General features: G+C 37.0%; 3 protein-coding genes across 9 annotated transcripts in view; 2 read left to right on the top strand and 1 right to left on the bottom strand.

Annotated features, from left to right (window-relative positions):
• The window catches only part of MED12L (mediator complex subunit 12L), a 193,037-nt gene that overhangs the window by 93,540 nt on the left and 81,671 nt on the right, over positions 1-17,826 (bottom strand). The window lies entirely within an intron of this gene.
• P2RY14 (purinergic receptor P2Y14) overlaps positions 51-17,826 on the top strand; it is a 36,746-nt gene continuing 18,970 nt past the window's right edge. Inside the window, exon 1 of one of the 2 annotated variants that reach the window (XM_060767710.2) lies at positions 51-141. The gene's annotated coding sequence lies outside the window, so the exon portion shown is untranslated. Of the gene's footprint in view, positions 142-10,268; positions 10,357-17,826 lie in introns of those variants that run through there. The other variant, XM_060767712.2, reaches the window with a different exon arrangement.
• Positions 52-15,969, top strand: GPR87 (G protein-coupled receptor 87). Of its 2 annotated transcripts, XM_060767708.2 has the most exons (3): positions 52-141; positions 10,230-10,356; positions 14,880-15,969. In XM_060767708.2, exons 2-3 carry the CDS (start codon positions 10,254-10,256, stop codon positions 15,917-15,919), a joined length of 1,143 nt encoding a protein of 380 aa, XP_060623691.2. In that variant the 5' UTR covers positions 52-141; positions 10,230-10,253; the 3' UTR covers positions 15,920-15,969. The 2 variants fall into 2 exon arrangements, with proteins under 2 accessions (XP_060623691.2, XP_060623692.2); XM_060767709.2 differs by lacking the exon at positions 10,230-10,356 and having other exon boundaries at positions 63-141.

The raw sequence follows: 17,826 nt of genomic DNA, 5'->3' as shown, positions 1-17,826 counted from the left end.
ACTTCAACTCAAGACATGTGTTTAGTCTTGTCCTGGTGAAAACAAACAGGATTTTAATTTGGGGGAAGAAAATAATGCGTTTAGGAGACACTACTGCAAGCAAAAAAACTAAAAAGGGATGAAGAAGAACACAGATGACAGGTAATGTGTTTTTTTCCAAAGTTTCTTGTAAAGTAACATGGAATTGTATTTTATGGCATCTCATTTTTAAATCATGCAAGAAAAAAATACTGTAAGCTACAGTGAAATGTATTCAATCAAGAAAATAGTGATTTTATGTTTAGGTTTCCACAAGTTTGTAAGCTGTAGATAGGTCAAACCAAGATTGATTTTTTTATAAAAGACAAATCGGTTCTAGGTGGTATATGACAAAGTTATGTACTCAGCTCTATCATTATATAACAGGCAAGTTGGATTCTGTACTTAATTAGGAACATACATTTTGGGGGGAAATTAATTTAAAAGTTCCTTTTAGGTGGGTCTTGCTCCGGAAACGAAAGTATTGAAATTAAATCTTGTTACTTATACTAATAAGGAAGAAAGAGCTTTGAATTATCCAAGCACCTACCACATTAGGAATAGAAACTGGGACAAACAAATGGATTCACTCCTAAGAGGTTACTACATAAAAAATATAATGGACTGGAATGATTAATGTAACTACTAGTTTAATGATAATCCAGAAGCCGCCAAAATGTTAACTCTTCCCAATTGTTTTCTTGCATAACACTTTCCTAGTCTTTTGGAAACATTAAAGTACAGATTCTTTCTTTATTTCAAGTGGTGAGACTCTGCAAATATTACACATCAATTTGTTACACCTTTGCTTTGCTTAGCTTTAAATCTGTAATGGGATCTATGTTTGATTGTTGTTGTTTTCTCAAAGTCAAGGTTGCTTGCTAGCATGCAGAATTGAAACTATATGTTTTTCAACTTGCACCTATTATCTAATCAAAAACAAAAAAAGCCCAAGTGTAATGGCTTGTTTCCTTTCTACATAGTTTTGGTGGTTGCTTCATTTCCCTACTATTAATGTGGAGACCCTCACTATCCCTCATGGATCGATAGCTTTGCTTTTCCTCTTGTATACAAATTATTAAAGGGCCACTAAACCCAGATGTATTTACCAGCTACAGAGAATTAAGCAGAGACATGTCTTCTTGTGTGGGAGGGCAAACATATAAGTGGGACTATGTGAATTGCCTTTGTCTCCTACAGGGTAGAAAAGAACAGCCAAATAAGATTATTTCCTGGTTCTTAACCTCCTGGCAACTTTTTATTCTGTCTCCCTCTCCTTTCCATCTACTTGCAGTCTTCTTGTAGCCTAAAGTTTTCACTCTTGCATGCAGACACACATACCAGCTTCCATTCCCTAACCACAGGTGCCTCTTCTCCACTCCCAACCCTAGAGGAACTAGAAGCAGGGTGTAATTCACCAGCCACACATGTCCCGGCACGCACTTCTGTCTGGTTGCCCAAATTCCCAGGGTGCCACTTTGGAATGTACTGTGCTGCACAGTATGCTATTCAAGCCAAATGGTACTATTTCTTCTGGATTTCCTTTCCCACAAGAAAAAAACAGAGTACGGCATAATTTCAAAATAGGAAAAAGAGGCCTTTTTTTCTTTTGCATTTTGATTTCTTGAAATTCTGTCTTCATTCTCTTTGCAGTATAATGACTATTATAGTTGAGTAGCTCATTGCTTTGTTAAATCCTCATAATGTACATAAGAGAAGGTTGTATAAAAATTCAATAAATTGTATTCTCTACATTGGAGTTATTTTTAATATACAGATTGTCATAGAAACTAAATAAATTGCATGAGCAATAGAGATGTCAAGACGTCATTCTAGAAACCAGGACAGGAAGAAAAGTATGATAGAAATATAATACTGGAAATACTGCTATTTTAATTGCTGATCAGATGTCACTTGATGTCAAACTAAAGCAGGGTTTCTAAACTTTTTTCCACTTGTGTTCCCCTTCTGCTCAAGAATGATTACATGACCCCAGGTATATAGATTAAAATGGTATACAAATCAAACATTTGCTGATTTTATTTATTTATTTATTTATTTATTTATTTATTTATTGTCGTGTCAGGAGCGACTTGAGAAACTGCAAGTCGCTTCTGGTGTGAGAGAATTGGCCGTCTGCAATGACGTTGCCTAGGGGACACCTGGATGAGTTGATGTTTTGATGTTTGATGTGGGAGGCTTCTCTCATGTCCCCGCATGAGGAGCTGGAGCTGATAGAGGAAGCTCATCCGCCTCTCCCCGGATTCAAACCTGCGACCTGTCGGTCTTCAGTCCTGCCAGCACAGGGGTTTAACTCACTGATAATAAATCAGCATTTGCAAGTCTTACTAAGGAGACTGATTTTCTTTTTTGTGGAGTACAGCTGAAGCATTTTCTACAGAGGCCACTGAAAGAACTGCACATTTTTGTAATAGATTTATATAAATGGATGGTATTCAGAAAAATAATTGTGAACCCAACATGAAGATAAGGCAGTGGTTCTCAATCTGTGGGTCCCCAGATGTTTTGGCCTTCAACTCACAGAAATCCTAATAGCTGGTAAACTGGCTGAGATTTCTGCGAGTTGTGGGCCAAAACACCTGGGGACCAAGAGGTTGAGAACCGCTAAGCTAAGGGAACCCCATTTTGGGTTCGGGGAGATGGAGGCAGGGTACAAAAATAAAGTTGTTGCTGTTGTTGTTGTTGTTGTGAGTTAGTTTTTCATCCTGGTCTAAGTGAGCAGGTATATCTGTAGCAAATACCAAACACCTTTCAAATATTTGATGCATAAACTTTGTTCACTGTACAGCAGGAATGCTCAACTATAAAAATGCCATCTTATAAGTGCTCTAAATTATTTGAATTAAAATGCTTCTGTTTAGTACCATCTATTTCTGCATATTATAAAAAAGCATTACAAATAAAGGCATTGTATCTTGTACCATCTATTTCCGCAGGGGAAAAGGTGTTAAAATTAAAAGTATTTTATCTTACACAATCTTTTTCTTTATATTTTTAATATATATATATATTTAAAGGTAACGGTAACCACAACCACTAAATATGAAACTAAATGCAATAGAGCAAGTCACATGTATTTTACACATATGGCTGCCCAATTCATACGAAAGAGAGGGGGTCTACCCTTTCCATTAAAACAATTACCTAGAAGAAATAACCTGCACCTTGAATTCCATTGCTTTTTATATAAAGGTTGATCTGGCACTAGAAATGTGCTGAATAAAACTATGTCGAGCAAGAGAGCACAGTAAAGTTTTCAAGTGAAGAGAAGGATACCTATTCCTTCTTTATAAGTGAATGGGGCAGATATACAAATGACCCTCACATCACAACTAGTACTGCTAAAAGGATGAATGAAGGTGCATCAAGAAGAAAACAGGCACAGTGAGGGCTATGCAGACATTTAAAGGGCTTATTACAAGGTCCGAAATTACAGTGATGTTTCAAAACCAATGTTTCTTAATCAGGCTAAGACCTCAGGGTGGTGGTGGGCGGGGGGGCGGGGAGGACTATGGAAGGAGAAATGTGAGGATGGAGGAATTAAGAATTATGTAGCCTGCATGTTTTATTTAGATATTTCAAGAAGGAAGCATTTCTGATTATTAGATTAGATTCATCAAATACATCTTCAATGGCCCCAATCTCATGTCCCCTTGCCCATATTATTATTTATGTTTAGGAATTTATATATTTACCACATTTGTACCCCATCCTTCTCAACCCCAAAGGGGACTCCAGAGTGGCCTTATGAAGGCAACAATTCAAAGCCACATATATGGATAGAAAGACATACAGACAGACAAATGCATTAAAATCCAGAACAATTAAGACATTAAACATTAAAACATCAAATTAAAACCACACAATCCAAATCATACTCCAGGGCCGGTCCAAGTCATCATTATGCCATTTTGTAATCTCTTATTGCACTGCTTCAATTTACTGACCAAAAGCTTGGTCCCAAAGTCATATTTTTTATTTTTCCTGAAGGTTAGGAGGAATGGGGCCAATCTAATTTCACTAGGAAGGTAGTTCCATAGATGAAAGGCCACTACTGAGAAGGCCCTGTCTCTCGTCCCCATCAGTCGTGTTTGCAAGGAAGGTATCAAATATGATATCTGCTGTCAAAATATCTTTTAACCTTTCCCCAACCTTGGTACCACAAGTGCTGGTGGGTTGCAATCCCCATTATCTCTAGTCCGCATGGTGGATAATCAAACAGTTTTCATTCTATATCTGAGAATCCAAACTGGATAAACATTAAGGAGCACTGACTACTATGTAAAACATTATAGTTGAGCCTCTGTATCCATGGATTCGCCATCCATGGATGGAGAATCCCTTTGAAAGAAACCCTTTGAAAGCAACCAAAAGGCTGATGTGTCCCTTTATACCCAAGATCTAAGGACCTTGGTTAGTGGGCGGTTCATTGAGTTCTTGGTGTAGATCTTCAGATCCACTACTAATCACTAGAAGTGTTAATATCTTACACACATCTCGAGATACGGGAGATATCAAATCCACATATTCAAAAAACATTGTCAGGAAAAAAGTTCATTGTTAGCTTATGCTTAATGCCAATCCTAATCGTTTTATTCATACATGAACAAGTAGCTATAAATAGGTAAATGAATAAAATGGATTCTACATAAAGGAAAATAAAATAAAATGTGAAAATCCGCATTGTATTCAAAAGGAAAACACCATAGATCTTAATTTTTCTGGATTTGCAAGAGCCCTGCTTTCATGAAATGCAACAAAAAGCAATTCTAAAAAGTGGGAAGCAACTTTCTGTTCTGTCCTCAACATGCTCCATAAGCAGAAGGAACCCAAGATCAGTAATTGTTCCTATGATTTCTGCTAGCTGTACTTAGGAGATTCCCCGTCTACACCACAAAAAACTTCCCACACCACAAAAGAGAAGAGCGATTTAACACATGTTTTCAACAGCAGACATATGCCTAACTAAAAGCTTCAGATGTTAATCATGTACTCCCAAGACAAATGTATGTGGAGTTAGTCCATCAAAAGTCTTATCTTTGTTACATTGTTTGGATCCATTACCACTACCCCAAAATGAAGACTGACAACAATAATTGACCTTAATAATATTCTATGCATCTTTGCATCTCACCCTATCTCAGTTCTTTCTTTCCTCAGAGTAACAACACAAGGTGGTGCCTCAGGAACACTTTCTTGTTTCTGCATTCTGCTGCTTACTCCCATTCCTCTCCTATTCATTTCATCCATTTGCAGTTCACCACCTTGCTTCTTGTTTCTCCTTCTAACACCTCTTGCTCACTCATTTTTCATACTTCCTTCCTTTAGTTTTCTTGTAACTTCATAATGCATTCTTCCCTTGCTACTTGCACCGCTCATTTTACTTTGCACCAGAAAGGCAAGAACTGACTTGATTCTTGTAAAACAATTCTATGTAAGATTTCTTCCACATTTTGCCCCATATCTTGGCTTCTACATAGACTAAAAAAAACCAAAGCTTGGAATCCAGGTCAAATGATTGTCCTTATGAACATTGCCTAGAATCCTGACTATCAACTATCTAGGATCTCAAAAAAAGGATAATCAGGATTCTAGGCAGTGCCTTCTATACAATGATTTTTATTATCCTTCCATCATTTTGATGAGTATTAAATGGGTCAAATAACCCAACATCCTAGTCATCACATGCACTATTAACCCATCATCTTGTGTAATTTCAGTATGTCCTACTTATTATGATTTAGTTCATTGTCTGGTCTATTTACTCATATACTAAAACCAGCCTGTCAAGATTTGGTGACAACCAATAGCTCCATATATGCAGCAATTTACATTTTGTTAAAATTTACTGTATATGCCAAGCTCTCACTTTACTGGTGCTAAGAATGCAGCAACACAATCTCTAAAAGATATGTGGGGGAAAGCAATAAAATCCTGATGTTAGAAGCTATGTATACACTTACTTTTTAACCTTAACAAGTACTATCTTTAGCTTCTGTTGATACTGGCAACCACAAATAACAAAAATACATTATAAGAATATTGTGAATTTGTAAAAGTGATAATTGGACACATTTAATTCTGATTTATCTGGGTTAGAATAGCAAAGAATTTGCACTCAGTGCAAGTCAGTCAAATTGTTCTACTGAACTTCAGGACAACTTAACAATTCTCTTGTTGATACGTCATTTGTGCTACTTTCATTGAGGTTTTCTCAGCAATAATTATTGCCTTTCTTTCTGTCATCCAAATAATATCCCGTTATTGCCTTATTTCCCAATTTTCAAACTCCTCTTGTTAAAACTTAATATCTTCTTCACATAGCTTAACTTGTGTTGTTCAAAAAACTAAAATTTATTTTAGTTCATTGGTGGGCATCTGCTTTTGACATGGATTGCAATGCTGGAGTTGTGGCCAACCTCTACTCAAGTGCAATATCACAGGCTAGCATGAGCTGATTATGAAAAATAAACAAAATACTTGTAAACATGCCTTACACTCTATTAAACTAATGGAAAAGAATGGAAGCTTTCCTCTAGCTGGTAGTCTGTTACCTAATTATAGAAACTCTTATCCTAGTATTCCTAAGTATTCTTACCTAGTCTCCTATAAATCCCAACTTATTGGTAAAATAAAGACTAGAAGTGATGAAATGGAACAACCAGAGGATGGGTAATAGCATTCATTATATATTGAGGATTATATGCTTCTCCTTTTTACATTGACTTCCATCTGCAGTGTTCAACAACAAATGTGTGTTTGTGGGATGGGTGAATACATTCAATAAAGAATGTTCTCAGTTTCAATAGATTTAAGAGAGCATCCACCCTGATTTTATTTAAATGTCAATTGTCCTTACAACCACTATATTGTGATACCTTTACATACTTTCATAATCTATATTGCAGAATCTTTAATGTTTCATTACCTTCTTCCAACATTTAATGTCTCACATTGTTTAGGAAGACTGATGTCAGCATTTGGATGCCAGGTAGAGTTCATAAACAATTTTTTTCCCTCTTTCTGGGATACAGATCATAATTTTATACCTATACTAGTAGAGTCTGAACTAGTTGCAATTTCCAAGAAAACTGACCTAGTGGTGGATAACTTGATAAAAATAGCAACATAGTGTGAGATTGTAATTAAAATAATAAATTCCATGTTGAGGGCTATTTGAAAAGGTCCAAGGAAATTAAAACTGTTAACAATGCCTTTATACAAATCTATATTGAAACCTTGCCAGAAACACTGTGTACAGCTCTTGGCATTGCATCTCAAAAGTGTTATCGGGGAGCCAGAAACAGTGTAGAAAAGAGCAAGCAAAATAATTTGCAAAATTTACACAATTTCAATATAGAAAAAAACTGGTATGTAATGTTATGATGATTCAAATGACTGTAATAAAGGATTACACGTGGATGGTAACTGTTATAACAGTGGCAATAAGAACGTCAAGTATCAAAGACAACATACCTCTGAATATCAGTTGCTGGTGAACATGAAAGAAAGGGTGGTCGTCATGGGTATACTATGTTGGACTAAATATTCCACCAGAACTGAAACAAACTCTCTGCATACCTAACCGGTTTCATTTCATTCCACACATATCTACTTAGTAACATTTTACTCAGGTTTAAAAATATACAAAGTACATAAATGCTCTGAGAAAGAAAGAAGATGCTCTTCACATTATAGTTTGGTAATAAAACTGTTACGTTTACTACAGAAATATATGTTCACTTCAGCAACATGACTATTATTATATTATTTGCATAAACTATAATCAAACTGGTCTCATATCCTTGTGAAATATGTTCCCAGAAGCAACTGTGGTGAACATGGATAGATGGGTTTTAGAGTTTTTGTTAGCATCATGGCCAAATGTTAACTGTTGACCAATGGCATAGAAATTGTTAATTAATATTAATAGTCTGTGTTAGTTTCACTTTTTGCTTGATAGTTCAATGCTGATAAAGGATCTACAGTTGGGAATTGATCATGGAGTAAACTTTCCTGTTAGCAACCTTCCTGTATATAGTTCACATAGCTATTATGATGGAAGATGGGTAATGCCTACGTACTTTGGTTTCCTTTGTTGGCTTTTGAATTCTGTAACTCTTGAGTCCCACCCTGGGGAGGTCCATGCCAGTTCAGGGAACTCCCAGCCAAGGATGGAGATCTTGAACATCAGCCATGAGTTACTATGTGTGGAATTAGTGGTTTAGAGGCCAGTTCTACCACTTGCTGCCTAACCCCAACAGCTATATGCAACTGAGATTTATTCTCTGGTGCATCATTTAGGAACTGTATAACTTAGCTTATCAACACTGACATGTGTCTGTTTGTGATACGAAACTAAGTCTTTGAGGTGCCTTGAATTATATCCAGTTAAATCTCAGAGATGACGTGCCTCATAGAAATTAGACTTGGTAAAATGGAGGCAGTCAGAAAATTGCAGATCGGATAGAGTCAATCAAGGAACCCACAGGCATTAAGTCTGCAGGGTTTTAGTGGGCTGTTTATTGAGATATTTAATTAATGTGTGTCACTGAAGTGACCAGGGATGTGTGTATGTGTTGCCAACAACAGCATAATGGCATTGCCTAATAGTTATTTTCTACCCTCTTCATTTCATTGAACATTTGTCAACATCCATTAATTTTTTCCATTCTTTGTGAATTTCCAAAATTTACTCTCTTTCAGTTCTGCTTTCAGTGAATTCTCTAATATTTCACAGTCTCATATGCTAAGAAAAGATATGAATGTGTGTTCAGGATACATATCTGTAACACAGAAGGGGTGGGTGCTATCACTCTAGGTGTCTCCTTGCATTCATATTACTTCATCTGATAGAAGAGAAAGTTTATTGCTAGACGGAACTTGCTTAGAGGTACAATTGGGCCTCTGTATCAATACTTTCTGCATCTAGATTCCACCACCCACAGCTTCCAAAAACAATTCCCAAAAGCAAACCTTAATTTTACTATTTCCTATAAGGGACACTGTTTTACTATGCAATTATAGATAATGATATTTCAGTATCCATGGATTTCACTTCTTATAGCAGAAAGGTTTAATCTATTCAGGTCAAATATAAAATGGCCCTTACTTACTGTTTAGGTACTGTTTAGTGTTTAGGTACTCTCTTAAACAGGAAACTACTCCTTCCCATTACAATGTATCTGTAGTGGATCCAATAATCTGGAAGGATGGGTGCATTGTTTTTGTGATGTGTGCTGGGAAAGGCATTTAATTTTGTTGTGCAATAGTACAATGACAATAAAGCTATTCTAGTCTAATGAAATAACATATAAAACCCTCTGAAACTCAAGAAGTAACTAGAATATATCCGTGCATTATTGTAGGACTCAACATACAAATTGTCCCTTTCTGAGATATCTTGCCATAATCCTCAAATACAATCTTTTTGTAGAAATGTAAAACTTGTTCCCTTAATACCCAATGTAATTACAATTTAATATAACCTGTAACTCCAGCTATTTTTTCCCTTCTGTGGTCTTGCTAAGCCATTGGCTTCCCAGTGCAGGGCACACACCTCTGATAATGCCAGGGCTGGAACTATTCCAGATGTGTTGATGTTTCTGCCTTGAGAAAGAAAAGACAGGGAGAAAGGGTGTGTGACAAAAGATGATGCCTAAAACAACACAAAAAGTTGCTACCTACAATTTTTATGTTGTTTTAGGCATCATCAAGGGTTGTGTCAAAAACCTGGAAACATGAGCATTTTCTCCTGGTTTAATGTCATCACAAACCAAAACAAATGAGGCCAATGCTTATTTTATTAGTCCAGCCAAGCCCTCTAGCTTTCACAACTGAGGATAATTTATCTACCCACATTTCATACTATAATAAGGACAATACACAGCTCATAACAATAAGGATAACACTCAAAGGAGCCTGTAGCACAGTGGTACTCAACCTATGGGTCCCCAGGTGTTTGGCCTACTACTCCCAGAAATCCTAGATGGCTTACCAGCCTTTAGGATTTCTGGGAGTTGACAGCCAAAGCATCTGGGGACCCACAGGTTGAGACCCACTGCTGTAGCATATCTGAGGAGAGGCGCCATTACACTATGCTCTTCCTCACACAGAGATATGAAAAGATGCTGCTGTTGACACTAAAATATCTACTCACTGCAAATATTTTCACTTCCTATATTTTTCAGAAATTAAGTCTTGTACAAACCACGATGTGTCCCAGATCAGTTGCCACCAACGTGTGTCCTGAAAAACATTTGACCTGCAAATCAGCCATAATAATGGGATCTAACCTATCATATGGGAAGCTTTCAGGTAATCTGTTTTTAAAACAACAAATCCCCCCAAACAATTATTTTATATAATTTAATCTATTTTTTAGATTACTTTATATTTTTCCTACAAAAAAGTAATAGTTGACAAGATTACCCAAATGTAGTCAAGGGGCTATTTCACTGCATCCTTTTCTGCCTAATACCGAAACTAAGCAAACAAGCATGGCAGTTGCAAACCCCTTGGCCTCCTAATAAATACCTCTATTATATGAAACAGGGTTTTTAAAATGCTGCATTATACCCTGAAGGGGTTTCATATTGTGTTCATATTACATAGTCACTGTTTTCCAAGTAAACCATTTAAACAAGTTTCCTTGGAAATTATAGGCATATTTATATTATATACATTGGTCTTTTATATGTGACTTATCAGCAGAACTGAGTCCCCTCCTCCCCCCCCCCCCAAAAAAAATAGGGCTTTCCACAAGATGTTCAGTCTGTATTCCAGTCTTTACATAATAAGGCAATGCAAATATATGAACCTAAATATTAAATGTTTTAATTAGCTAACCATTAAGATCCCCCTGTTTCCTTAGGGCTATCTTTACAAGGAAACATCACAAAGCCTTTGCTTGGAACAAGTTCAGAAAAAGTAATATATATATATATATATATATATATATATATATATATATCTTTTTCTGAACTTGTTCCAAGCAAAGGCTTATAATATATATATAAGAATAATAGAATGCTAGAAGAGGGTTGGCAGAAGAGACTAAGTGCTAAAATTATCTGAGGCTGGCAATCAGCTCCTCAAGATATGAACAAGATAGGTTCTGTAGGTTTCTTGAGTTGAATTTATATGCAAGTCAGAACAGGTTTATTTTTAAGTGTAACTCCAGCCTGTCACACACACACACACACACACACACGCTTTGGATAGTATAGGGAAGGGTTAACACCCCTGTGGTGTTTGTTTTGCTGTCTGTGTGTTCAGAAGACTTCACATCACTTTCTGTCCCTATGATAATTGGATTTTGAAAAAATGTTGTGGAAATAAGGGGTGGGGGGGGTGATTTCTTTTTTGTAACATGGGTAAATTAAACTGTGGAAATTGTATCTGTGGATATAGAGAGTAGTGTATAGCATTTTATATAATAAATCCAAAATATTTTTTCAGGAGCTCACTCAATATAGATCACCCCTTAAAATCTATCATCAGTCAGTTGTCACAAACTGACAAGTTGATTAATAAAACCTACGCACACTTTCTCAAAGAGCAATTAACTAACTCTCATTAGTGGTTAATACAATGCTTAAGTATCCTAGCTATGGGAACAGAAGGGTGGATGTGCATGCAAGAGTGTCTAATCTAGGCAAAGCAATCTGAAACATGCAAGGAAAATTATTCTGATTCACTGATTAGGAAGGACAGTAACGGGAGGTGATGTTTATTTCACTTTTCTCTTTGTTCTAGTTATCTTGGTCACCCAGAAATGCTTTTTAATTTAACATGATCCTTTCAAAGAATTAAGGAATAAGGGAGTAAATGAGCCCATCCCAGTTCATTCCCAGCCTATCCCTCCCTGTATTCCCCCATCTGTAGATATGATCCATCATTCTGTCTTCACCAATGTTGACCATATTTAACACCACATTAAACAACCCAGGATTTGAAACCAACTACATATCTCCTCCACTTAATGTGGATGTTTAATATTTGCAATGTAATTCCTCCACTGTTCAGTCAGTATGTAGAGTTTTAAGCATTATCCACCTGCAGTAATGGAAACTCACAGGAAGAACTCTAGAAAGGTTGTGTGTTGTGAAGCTTTGGTTCATAAAGGTAAAGGTTTCCCCTTGACAATAAGTCTAGTCAAGTCTAACTCTGGAAGGTGGTACTCATCTTCATTTCTAAACTGAAGAGCCAGCATTGTGTGTAGACACCTCCAAGGTCATGTGGCCAGCAAGACTGCATGGAGTGCCGTTACCTTCCCGCAGAAGCGGTACCTATTGAGCTACTCACATTTGCATGTTTTTGAACTGCTAGGTTGACAGAAGCTGGGGTTAACAATTGGAGCTTACCCCATCCCATGGATTTGAACCACTGACCCTCCGGTCAGCAAGTTCTGCAGCTTAGCGGTTTAATCCACTGCACCACTGTGGTTCATAGCTTTAAAAAACATATAATCAAGCAAACAAATCCAGACTCCACTTTATCCTTGAAAAAATGAAATACACGCAAATCATGCCATCTCTGCTGAGTGTGTGGATACACTCAAAATAGTGTGTTGAAATCCAAATGGATGCAGATGATAAAACTAGAACAGTTGCCCTACAGCATGGTGCCATAAACAGTCTAAGCAGTTTATCTATGCTCCTGACATTGGCATACATTTATGACTAGATAGCATCCTGCCTCTAAGGTACTATATTGCTGCCTGCTTTCTCATTCAGAAAATAGGATACATAATGCAGTCAACATGTGTGGCCATCTCCAAAAGATAAATGCAAGGGAGGAAAACTCAAATTAATTAGATGCTTCATTCTATCACTGAGCTGAACTTAGGAATTATGAACACAGCAGATCTAGTTCCTGCCTTCCTCTTTCCATCAGTAATCTTTCTGTCTAAGCTCCTCAGCCCAACAAGCCTTTGCATGCAGACAGGAACTTAGTCATAGGCATCACTGCCTACTTCTGCAGCTGGTTGTAGCTGTGCTTTGAGACAATGTCCGCCCTGCTGCCACCTCATTGTTAAAGTTGTGGTTTCAAGACCTTTTCTGTAGAGCACAAACACAGTTGTGTTAAATTTTCTTGAAATACAAGAACTGGTGCCAAAGACAGCATCAGAAAACACCTCTCTCAACTGCACTAGATGAAGAAGATATCAGTTACATATCCTCCATTATTCAACAGGTGAAAACCAGGACACATTTGGCCAAGTAATATCAGAATGTGGTCAAAATAGTAAAACTTGTTAATGAAAAAACATGCGAACCATGAGAAGCAGCAGCAGTTTACTTTTGCCTGAGTTTATTGAAAAGACCATGGTCCCATCCCCTCCTCACCTCTTCACTGAGTTTATTGTGTGCAAACTAGTTTTGCACTTTGAATTCAGTTTGTAGCAACTGAAGTAACAAAGGGATAAAGGAGGAGGAAGAGGGAGACACTGAGGCATTTTAAAAATAGCTGAAAAGTTGGATGACTAATTGGGACAGTTGGTGGGTATGCAATTCTGATACTATAATAAGAAAATCAGAACATGGGTCTATCAAATCCAACATCCCATTTTAAGTAATGGTGAGTTCCAGAGCATCTGAAAAGGTCACACACTGAGATTAAAAATGAACCATTTATGGCATTGCTCCTTAGCAATTGGTACTCGGGACCTTATTGAATTTAAACATTTAGAGTTCCATTCACTCTGTCTAATAGTGTCCTTTCTACGCAGAATTGTTGGATGGCCCTTGGAAGTCATCATGGCTTCAGGTGCAGGCTTCTTCCAACTAAAGCACCCTTGACAAACAGCCACCTGTTTAACTTTCTCCAGCTAAGAAGAAAACATGTTAAATAGATCTCATGATTAGGAAGCATCTCTGAATGGAGATATAGGTGTCCATGCAAATTGCTTCCATTCTAAACCTGTCCCCTGAAAGAATTCTGCTCCACAATTACTCAAATTTAGATTTAGCATGCATATATTATATATTATAAAAGTGTTTGAATATGTGGGCAAATAAATAGTTTCTGGATTCCCTCTACACCAAATTCTTGGACCATGACCCCTAACTAATTATTATCAGTAGAAAGGCCAATTGAAATGTGTGAGCATCTGGGTTTTTGTTTTGTTTTGTTTTTTAAAAAAAGAACAACCCAGATTAAACAAAGCCTTTAACAACTATACCCAAAAGTTTGTATGCCATAAAAATCACTTATTCCTTAGCAAACTATATGAGTATCACTCCTCAGAATCATAGTGAAGAAAGCAGAAAAAAAATTCCTGTGCTTCTTACAACTAGATCTAAAGTCAGTCCCTGAAGAATGATATCCCATAACCTTTACCAAAAAGCAGGACATCTCTACTTGAGGCAACACCGGGATGTTTCCTCCTTCAGTATCTTAATGATGGATCAAAAAGGTTCAGTTGCTGCTTCAAACAGTTTCCAGGTCATGTTCATGTTTCATGGACCAAAGGAGGCTGGGCAACCCATGGGTCATGTTGCAATAGTTTAACAACTATACTGACCAGATGTATTAATCTATATCCCTTCTATTTTTCTCATTTCCTCTTTTAATACAAGCAATTTGGGTCTCACCTAAAAACAGATAGAAGCCCACAGAGCATTACATGGACATTATCTAAGCAATACATTTAGGATTGAAAACAGGATTGAAAACAGAAATATATATGACACTTCCTTCTCATTTTGCTCCTCTGAATATCAGGCCTAGCCAACACCTGAGTAATTTTAAATTACTGTTACAGTTCCATAAAATCAATAAATGAACAGCTACAATTTTTAACCAACTTAGATTATTTCTTTCCATCATTCCTGTAGATAATCATCATCTGGGTCAAGACGCCAGAATTTTAACCAATTATTCACAAGAACTGCCTGGGAATTCTACCAATAATGAATTTACAACCATTGTACTGCCTGTGCTTTACCTCATCCTATTCCTGGCAAGCATCTTGCTGAACAGTTTGGCAGTATGGATTTTCTTCCACATCAGAAACAAAACAAGCTTTATCTTTTATCTCAAAAACATTGTGGTTGCTGACTTGCTGATGACCCTGACATTTCCATTTAAAATCATTCAAGACTCAAGGCTGGGGCCGTGGCACTTCAATACTTTTCTTTGTAGATATACGACTATATTGTTTTATGCCAACATGTACACTACCATTGTGTTTCTGGGCCTTATTAGTATTGATCGATATCTGAAAGTGGTGAAACCATTTGGTGATTCCAGGATGTACAGCATGACTTTCACCAAGATCCTGTCTGCATGTGTTTGGATCCTGATGGCATTTCTAGCCTTGCCAAATGTGATCCTTACAAATGGCTATCCAACTTGTAAAAATATGGGTGACTGCTTAAAACTGAAGAGTCCTTTGGGAGTCGAATGGCACAAAGCTGTCATTTACATCAACAACAGTATGTTTTTGATTGTCCTGATCGTATTAATAGGGTGCTACATTGAAATATCAAAGTATATCTATAAATCAAGCAAGCAGTTTGTCAGCTGTTCAAGTCGTAAACGAAAGCACTACCAAAGCATAAGGGTGGTAGTAGCTGTTTTTTTCACTTGCTTTTTACCATACCATTTGTGCAGAATACCTTTCATCTTTGGCCATCTGGATAAATTGTTAGATGATTCAGCACACAAAATCCTTCATTACTGTGAAGAAGTGACTCTTTTCTTGTCTGCATGCAATGTATGCCTAGATCCAATCATCTATTTTTTCATGTGCAAATCATTTTCACGAAGGTTTTTCAGAAAATCAAACATGCGAACAAGGAGTGAAAGCATACGGTCACTTCAGAGTGTCAGACGTTCAGAGGTGCGCATATACCATGAATATGCTGATCTATGACATTATCTTCAAAATCAAGATTTTACTGACTTTTACAACTATGTTTTTTATTGTAAATAAAATTCTGGGTTATAAGTGCTCTACCATTTGACAGTTTCACTATTGTTCAATCAGTAATTTTTAGAAAACTGCAGAGAATATTCAAGTACTTTGAAGATAAAAGTGGTATTACGGCATACATTTTTGTGTTTGCAAGTGGCTCCCATGTCAATGGATTTGTGAACCTGCTTTAAGTGTAATCTTCAACTATAAAGAAATGATCCTTTTCAGAAACTGAAAAGCGTGATCTGGATTCATCGTCCCACTGACATGAAAACCACCAAAGCTTTGCTGATAGGCACTGTCTACTTCATCACGTGAATGAAATGCAATGTCAATTTTCAGTTTTCATAAGCCTGGTTAGAGGATGCAGTTATAAATTGTGTAATCAAAAGAAACTGAAATGCAAATACACAAACAGTGTTAATTAGTTTAACATAGGCCATAAACGAAACAACAACTGGACAACAGAACAGATCCTTGCATTGATGAGCTGATTAAAACATAGGCAATGTAATAAAAAGTCTTTGTATTATTGAAGGCCTTCATGGCCGGAATCACTGGGTTGTTGTGAGCTTTCTGGGCTGTCTGGCCATGTTCCAGGAGCATTCTCTCCTGACATTTCACCTGCATCTATGAAAGGCATCCACAAAAGTTGTGAGGTCTGTTGGCAACTAGGAAAATTGGGTTTCTATATCTGTGGAATGTCCAGGGTGGGAGAAAGAACTCTTGTCTGTTGGAGGTAGATGAGAATGTTGCAAGCCAGACCTTGAAGCTGCTAGGCCATTATATGCTACTCAAGGTAGCCAACTGCAACATTCACACCTACCTCAAACAGACAAGAGTTCTTTCTCCCACCCTGGACATTCCACAGTTATATAAACTCAATTTTCCTAGTTTCCAACAGACCTCACAACCTCTGAGGATGCCTGCCATAGATGTGGGCAAAACATCAGGAGAAAATGCTTCTGAAACATGACCATACAGTCCAGAAAACTCACAACAATCCAGTAAAAAGTATTTGTCTCTTATAGGCAACTGGAGATAGAGTTGAAACTTTGGATGAACTCTTGCTCAGCTGTTTCCCATTGGCCTAGCTCAAAAATGACCATATTGAAGACAATAACAATTATTCCCTCACTGATTTTTCAAGACTGGAGTTTCTGGGGTCATCTTTAGACTTTACTGCATCTGAAACAAATAAACAGTCCATTCTCTTAGCAAAGGGATGCATTTATACAAATCAGACATTAGAAAGGTAAACAAAAGTGGAGGAACACACAACCAGTGAATACACTAAGACACAGCTTTTATGGATTTCAGAATCATTAGAAAGGTGACATTGTGCCATCTAGTGGAGAAAAGATTATTTAACACTTGGAGAAAGTTTACAAAGATTGATAACTTGAAGTTAAAGCTTTTTTACATTCCACAGTTATAGCACAATGATTCTACATCAATTTTTCTAACCTGTAAAACTCTGCATGTTGAAAATGAGAGGGGTATTTATTGTTCACAGCTGAAGACCAACTACAAACTCCAGGCTTCCATAGTATGCATCCAGAGTAACAGAAAGTGTAAAAGTGCCCTTACCAATTGTATCTGAGCTGTTCAAGTCCAGTAATGCCACAAAACATACATTATGCCTAAATTTGGCTGTAGTCAAGTTTGCTCAGGAATCTTCTCCTGAAGATCATAAAGTAATCCTTTAAATCCCAACATTATGAGCCATTTAAATAATAAGCAAGAGTCCAGGCTAGATAGAATTCACTATGTCTCAAGATAGCTCATGGCACTGCATCACATATTCTTCTTGAAGGAAAAATAAATACCAATTAGAATAAAATCCAGATAACATCTTTTTAACG

This window comes from Anolis sagrei, chromosome 3, assembly GCF_037176765.1.
Source record: "Anolis sagrei isolate rAnoSag1 chromosome 3, rAnoSag1.mat, whole genome shotgun sequence".
In the NCBI taxonomy this organism is placed as follows: domain Eukaryota; kingdom Metazoa; phylum Chordata; class Lepidosauria; order Squamata; family Dactyloidae; genus Anolis; species Anolis sagrei.
Note: the sequence above shows the minus strand (reverse complement) of the source record. Positions and strands in the feature narration are given on the sequence as shown.

Excerpts from the sequence above, each read along its gene's own strand:
- GPR87 (XM_060767708.2), top strand. The coding sequence starts at position 10,254 with ATGTGTCCCAGATCAGTTGCCACCAACGTGTGTCCTGAAAAACATTTG. Across the intron at positions 10,357-14,879 it reads ATCATATGGGAAGCTTTCAG|ATAATCATCATCTGGGTCAA; the intron begins GTAATCTGTTTT and ends TCATTCCTGTAG.